Here is an 8,001-nt window from a genome sequence, read left to right as displayed (position 1 = left end):
GTAGTTGTTTTCACAAAGTGTACTTTTAGAAAGAAAATTAAAGAGGTGCTGCCCATTACAAATAATATGTAAGTACTAAAGTTAGTCCAGGAGTTGTAAATTTTAATTAACGCTAAAGATTTATGTATTAAAACGTAATGAAAAAAACATCTGGTCTTTAGGATCTTATATAACATAAATTTGAAGCGGAACTAAACCTAATGGATACTTTCCTGTCCAGGTTTCATCACATCCACCACCATCATCCTAATTCAGATGTTAGGCCATCTTGACTGGCTTAGCCAGAATGATGTAACTGCCACGCAATTACGCAGGAGTTCATTCAGTCCCGGCACTTACAGGGAAAGCTGTTATAAGCCAGGTATCCTGGAAACTAACATTGAGCTATGCATGTAAATCAACACACAACAGGTTTTAAGTAATTGATTATTTAACAGAAATGAAGCAAAAAGTACACCCCATAGTTCAGTAGCTTGAGGGACTACCTTTAGCAGCAATAACGTAAAGTAATAATGTTCTGTATGACTTTATCAGTTTCTCACATCTAGCGTCAGTGATTTGCAAAGGAGAAATGACTGTAAGCTAATGTGCAAATAAATACACGTTTTGGTTTTCTCATACATTGATAAATTTTCTCATACATTGATACATTGACTCATTGATAAATTGCAAATTATTCCATGCATAAAAAGACTGTCTGGTTTTGGAGGAAGGAACCATGGGCTTTAGTAGGTAACACAGGGACCTAACACAAGTGTAAAATGCCAAAGACACTGTTGAAGGAAACAGATAAGCATTCTTCATTTTTTTTTATTTTCAGACTTCACATTGTCTCTTTAAATAAATCTTTATTCTCAAATGTTCATGTTGCTTTTTGTTTCAGAGGGTCAATTAAGAGTTGATGCGAATATTTCTGTTCATCATCCTGGAGAGCCATATGGAGTAAGGACAGAAGTTAAGAACATTAACAGTGCTCGTTTTCTGGCAAGAGCTATTGGTACTGAAAATTCTTCCTATATATATGGACATCTATATTTAAATAATGTTTTACAATGCTTTCATAGAAAAACAAAATCACAGGCTCAGTCGATGCCTGTAACATAATTCTAGTTCTCATGCTCATAGTGAAGTCAATAATATGTGGCATGATGCTACTTGATGAATCTGTACTGTACAAGGTATTATAAATTTTTATTACCATAATAGCCATATGCAGCAGACTTTTTTTTTTGTCCATCTGGGTTTTCATTCCAGCTTTTTCCTAAAATTATTTTTACTAAATTTAAGGCTCTTTTTTGTCATTGATATTTCACGTATTTTCCATACCCACATTTTATAACTTACTTAGGTAAAATTTCCACAAACCATTTTCTTTTAGACTTCAGACGGGCTTTACATTCAAATACAAGTATTTGGGTTAACCTGCTTGAACTAGGTCAGAAGGTGGTCGACAATAACTCAAATGCAGCAGTCAGTGAATTCTGAAGCATCTAAAAACTGATCTCATACTGATCTCATGTCAATATATATATATATATATATATATATATATATATATATATATATAAATATAACTGGCATTCAGTCACAAAGGTTTACAATCCCACAGAGGAGTTTGTTTAAATAAGACTCCAACCGGACCATTGCATGATGAATCTAATATTTCAACTCTTTTTTTAGATTATGAAATAAAAAGGCAAACTGATATCCTTAATAATGGAGGTATAGTCCAGAATGAAACAAGGGCATTTGACTACAAACTTGGGTAAGAAACATTTTTCTTTGGACTGTGTGTCCACACTTTGTGTTACCAAAGAGATATTTCTAATGAAGTGGCCATTGAACTTTGGATAAAATATCTACTTGTAATAGAATTTAGAATTAGACCTGTGACACTATGATATAATTAATAGAGATTTACTTATCTACATCTGGTAATGCTAAATACGCCTGTCCCCAGCTGCAAAGGGGACCTCTCTGTAGTGAAGTAGTGATCTCTTTGCAGGGGTCTGTGTAGGGACACAGCAATAAAAACCTAAAAACCGCAAGGTACTAAGCTGCACAAACACCTCAGATGCCAAACAAATGTGTGGTGCATGACAACCGTGACACTGTACCAAAGATGTTTCCAGGCTATTATGACCCCACTTACGAAACCACAGACATAAGAAGAAGCATGTCTAAACTGCAACCTTATCTACCCACATATTGATTGCATTCAAATACTCACTGGCTTGTCCCATAAAGGACACTCCCCAAACATCATGTTCCGAAAAATGATGGATAATTTTAAACTACAAAACACTACTCATTCTCATGGCCTGATATTCAGACCTCTTGTCTAGTAAACCTTTGTTGTCACTCCATACCCTAAATGGTTGTGATGTTGTGCATTCTAGAAACTGGAAGTATAAACCACATGTGAGAAAAGTGACATATTTACAACTTAAGCCATCCAATGGAAGTAGGGGATTATAGGGTTGTTGTACTGTAAAGACAAAGCAGAAACACTGGGGGGTTAGTAGTGTGATGCTGACCTGGGAAAAAGAATAACATCAATAACAAAATAAAAGTAGAATGAGAATAACCAAAGCTGTAAGACAAACCAAAAGAAAAAAAAAAAACTGAGCAAAAAGCAGATTTACATACACCTAAATGATAATAAAGTTATTTTGCCTGGACAGTATAGATGATTATCTAAAGCCCATCTCTGGTCAGATATTAGAATTTTTCTGGTCCTAAGTCCCCCCCCTCTTTAGTCTACCCCGCAGAATCTAAATATAATTTACCTTTTGAACACATTCCTAAATTGCACAAGTGTCAGTACTCCCCCATCCTCCCTCACTTCATCACTGTGGGTCTTCAAATGTATTCATAAAAAAGATCTCCTGTGGACAGCCAATCAGAAGTCTCTATGTCATGCATACAGTGTCATGAACACCTGGAAGAAGGACCATGTGAAATGTAAACGATAAGGTTTATCCAGCGCTGCTAATATTATATTATACATAGGCCATGGCAGTTTCACTTGAGTTTTAGACTGGGTTGTTTGATCCACATTATTAAATAAAGCCTCTGTAAAAACTGTTTTTTCTATGTTCATTCAATTACTTGCTGTTTTGCACATTTTTAAGGGCAACAATACCTATGAGGGACAAGGAAGGAAAGCAAGATTATCGGTAAGTGCATACTTTGAGCTTGCTTTATTAATTCACAAATCGTCTACTGTATTTTTTTTTTTTTTTTCAAATGTGACAGCTGCTAAGAGGCCTGGTGTTTGTGTAAGGATAACAAAAGATTTTTTTAAATGTGTGTTTCTGGCAGTACTACATGATTACTGATACATATATGTAAATAAATATAATCCTAACTGTGCAACAGCAGCACATGCTATCACTGTAATCAGGTAATCAGTTTACTTGGTTTGCTTGTGATGCATACAAGAATATAATAAAGAAAAACTAGCCTGCTCCTGGTATGTTAAGCATCAGCAGCCTCACCCTTCCCAAAATTATATTTAGATACATTTGCTTTAACCAGTAATCAACCTTCTTTTTTGCAGTCTGCTCTTTTCTGCTTTTCCTCTTTAAAAGCAAAAGGGCAGTACAATACTTTCACCTTTGCCCTGCACCCTATTTCTCCTATTAGCAGAAAACTTCACAGAGCCCATCACCGGACAATGCCCACTGCCTCATGTTCAAACACAATGCCTATCATCTGACTCTATGCACCTCCTCCTTCAGCACAGTGCCAATCACATGCTCTCTCCCACCTTCGCCTACCTCATTCCTGGGTACAGTGCTGGTCACATAACCCCCCCCCCCCCTCTCCCTAACTCTCTATAGCCATCAGAGTGCTCCTGGATACATAATGTCTTGAGACTGCAATAGTGGGAGCTCCATCACTGATCTATCTCAGAATGCACTGCTTATGTCTTTTATATATTGCCATCAAATTTAAATATACAGATTACCTGACCATAAAGCCCATCTCTAATCTCACAAAAGAATTCAGTTCTGGCCATATAGTTTTCAGGTCAGATAATGACCCGCAGGACCCAGCCACTTCCTCAGCATGGCTGTCAAAGTAATGTCATGATGTCCAAGTTGAAAGTTGCGGATGTTAATAATTTCAGAGTCCTGAGGTATGCAACCCATTGCTCTTGGGACAGGTAGGAGCCATTTGTCACCTCCAAAGATTGAATAGAATCAGGTTTTGCAGGTTGTTGTCATGGTCATATTAACATTATTTTAAAACATTTTAGGGTATGTGGAGTGCATTAAAAAACAGTGTACCTGCAATAAATGTAACCATAAAGCTTAATGGGAAGTCAGTCAGTGACTTTTATATTGTATATGATTAGTGTGTTTATTTATTTTTTTGTTTTTTGTTTTCTCTAAGGTTTATGCCAGAACCAAATCTTCCCCCACTGATACTTTATGACAGCAAGACATTACCAAGAAACATAGATGCTGGTCAAGTTATAAATATTGACCTTATTAAAGAAATGTTGCCAGAACTTCCGAATATCACCAGGGAAAGACTTGTTGAAGAATATGGGATATTGCCTGAGCACAGTTTTGTTCTGGTGGTAAGTTTCTTTTGGTCTGCCCTTAGCATAACTGTATAAAATTACAATGTGATGTAATTATTGTACTGATGTAATAAGGGACACATGCTTTGCAAAAATCGACAGAACCTTGTACACATTTTTTGTTTGTTTGGTACTATGACTTTCAGTCCTCAATCAGCGAAGAAAACACAAGCCAAAAAGTGTTGCCAAAGCCAAAAACAAAAAAAAATATTTGTTTTAATGATAAATTACTTTCTCTTGTATCCTGTATTAAAACTACTTGTTCAGTTATTACATTATATGCTTTGGAGAGAACTGAGTAACCCTGATGCCTCTGGGACCACATGGAACATGTGGTTTTCTACATGTGGTAGGCAGGAAGCTGACATTGCAGCTGCTCTGTGGCCCTCTAGTGATTTGCAGAAATAGTGAAAACTATTAGCAACCTTTACATCCCTGGAGCTCACCAATCCTGATCCAAGTTTATTTTTGTTTAATATACTAAACTAAGGTGACATTTACTATTTGGTAAATGCCAGTGTCTTTCTGTGTAGTGTCTTACCCAGGCCGTAGGTGGTGTTTGTCCTGCCTTATACTACACCGTTCTCCCATGGTAGTCTATCTTTGGAGAGCTTTGATAAATCAGGCCCACAGACAGAAAGAAGAACCTTGACCATCTTTGCTCCTCTTAGGAAAAGTTTGAGATGGAGGCAGGGTACCAAAATAAAGGTGAATCTGGCTATCTTAGTCCATGGCTGAGTGAAAAGCAGACTTCTGAGATGGGTGAGCAGCTACTCTGAGCATAACAGCCCATAGGAGCCTAGACCTGGCAATGAACAAGCTCTTCCCCTTACTTAGCATCCCTGAGGAGAGCTGCCTAAATGCCAATGATTTTGGCTGCCAGTTTTCCTAATACCCAGTGCCCCCCACCCCCAGCACTCCTTTTCTTTACCAGAAAGGCTTTCAATAGTCAATGATTTATGCCTATGCTATACAGAAACTTTTGACAAAAAATTCATATGCAATCAATGCTGGAGCTGTTTTGCAGTCACTGACACCAAAACTGGAGGTAATTAAATGCTATCACTGACATCAATGCTATGAGTTTTAAATACAGCTACTGACACCAGTACTGCACTTTGTTACTCCTGCCGCTGACATTAAACCTGAGAGCTAATATAGCTGTCAGCCAATGACAGCAATGCAGTAGGTTAATATTTCTGATACCTATAGGGGTTATTATTGCTAACACTGACACCAATGCTTGGGGTTATCACTGATGCCACTGATGCATTATCAACACCAATCATTGGGCTTATTTTATTCTGAGTTACACATGCATTGCATATTGCATATTCCTATATTTATGTGTGCATGTTACTTGTTCTTAATTTGAGAACTGCAACTTTCTGACTGAATTAGATATACTCAGCATACTACATAGGGTCATAGGGGTTCCTTGGTGTACAGATCATATTTTATCATGTACCAATGCTGCAAGTTCTAGAATTCTTATCTTCTAGAGTTCTTATCTCACTGCTGCTTATAATGATTGTATAATTGAAATGCTTTTAGTATGTGAACTTATAGCGAGTGAGTTATAGCGTATAGTAACAGTAATTTATTTGTATCCAAACTTGAAATAGAATACATGCAGCAAGGCTGTAAAACCAGTGGGTAACCACAGTAAATATCTGGAACCAAAGTCAACAGCATAAACATTTTGGTTGTAAGTTCACAGTGGTGTGGTCTGTTTGAGTATGGCACTCATATGTCACCCTCGCAGTATGTAGTAATTGAAATACTAAACGGTTAAATAAGTTAAAAAAAAAAAAAAAGCTACAGAAAACCAATAGGAATTCAAGTGCTGTGTATTTGTACTAAGTCCTCCCTCCTTTTAAATTATATTTTGTTTTTTTAATATTACCAGCTTTTAGCAATTTATTTAATGTTCACAGTTATTTTCTGTTTAAAATACTGAAAATGTTCACACAAAATCCAAAAAAATATAATTTTAAAATAGGTAGCATCCTATTTTTTAGCAAGACTCATATTGCTTTTGCAGGGTCAAGAACTGCCCATGAGGCGAACATAAATGATATAAATTGTTCTTTTCTTTTTTTCTTAATGTAGAGGAGTATTTAAAAGAGAATAACTTATACACAGTAAATTTTTAAAGTTAATATACAAACAAGATATAATTCAGTGTTCAAAAAACAGCGTACCCAATCATATTTGGGTGCAATAGTAAGCACTTCCCGAGTACATCGAATGCTCCAAACCCTAGGGTACTCTAACAAGCAAATTCCAAACACAGCTTGTAAGTTCGGGCCATTTCTCTTTTCTCCTGTGCCTAGCTTTTGACCCATTGGGTCTGATTTATTAAAGCTTTCTCATGCTGGAGAGGATATACTTTCATCAGTAAAGCTGGGGGATCCAGCAAACCTGGAATGAATTTCTTCGAAGTCATTTACTATTTGCTAGCAAATGTTTTGAATCCTGGTCCATATTAATTCCAGGTTTACTGGATCACCCAGCACTACTGATGAAAAGTGTGTTCTCTCCAGCTTTGGAGAGTTTCATTAATACTGGCCCAAAATTTGATGGGCCAGTGGGTGCACTGTAGCTTTAAACTTTCATTCCATGCTCCCATTAATAAACTGTGCTAATATAATAAATTAAATTTATGATGAGTATAATCATGTCTTATACTGACCACGTCTGCATATATAAGTGATCATCATGACCCCCATATAATGTCCGCAGTACCCTTGTCCTTTCCTTTTGACCTCTGTAATTTTTCCATGTACGGATCTTAGCGTTCATACATTAGATTTAAAACTACGGAACTCTATTGCGTATCTAGTAATGTAGTCCACAAATGCACATACTTTGCCTGTTGCTATAACAACCTGGTGTCAGTTTTTGTTTGAAGAGTAGACTAAGAAACTGTTGATGCGTACTATAAAGGTCTAGAAGAGGAGTATTTACAACTAAATCACATATTGAATGCTTTGCTGCCTGGAAACTACAACTTTTTTTTTTTTTCATTCTGACATTCGGTATTTGTCATTGAAAGGGCTAATTAAATGTATTTTTTACTGTTTCCATTTCCTTGAGATGCTACTTTGCATAACAGAAAATAGTGTGCTTATTCAGTAAAACAAAATGCTCAGTAAAAATATATTGGCGATTAGAATCCATATTGTGCTGACCTAACTCTAATACAGTTTATTCACTGAATTTATTATTAGCTGCAGTTCTTTCTTTTCTGCACCAAAATCATATACAGAAAAACTGTACTGATACAGTAAAGAATATTAGGTGACCAGTTGACAGCCCATTAAACACCATTATTTTTGTTTGGTCCAGATTTTCTTTTGTCCTTTAACAGACTCAGGTTCTTCCTTGGGAGTTCATGGTTTTCT

At 36.4% G+C, this 8,001-nt stretch overlaps 1 protein-coding gene across 1 annotated transcript in view; it reads left to right on the top strand.

Moving 5' to 3' along the window:
- Positions 1-8,001, top strand: part of GATB (glutamyl-tRNA amidotransferase subunit B) — a 61,432-nt gene that overhangs the window by 40,138 nt on the left and 13,293 nt on the right. The window contains exons 5-9 of the mRNA XM_072406835.1: positions 201-361; positions 884-997; positions 1,681-1,765; positions 3,135-3,179; positions 4,402-4,591. Of these exons, the coding sequence (XP_072262936.1) occupies positions 201-361; positions 884-997; positions 1,681-1,765; positions 3,135-3,179; positions 4,402-4,591 (595 nt within the window). The remainder of the gene's footprint in view (positions 1-200; positions 362-883; positions 998-1,680; positions 1,766-3,134; positions 3,180-4,401; positions 4,592-8,001) is intronic.

Source organism: Pyxicephalus adspersus, chromosome 3, assembly GCF_032062135.1.
Source record: "Pyxicephalus adspersus chromosome 3, UCB_Pads_2.0, whole genome shotgun sequence".
Classification (NCBI taxonomy): domain Eukaryota; kingdom Metazoa; phylum Chordata; class Amphibia; order Anura; family Pyxicephalidae; genus Pyxicephalus; species Pyxicephalus adspersus.
Note: the sequence above shows the minus strand (reverse complement) of the source record. Positions and strands in the feature narration are given on the sequence as shown.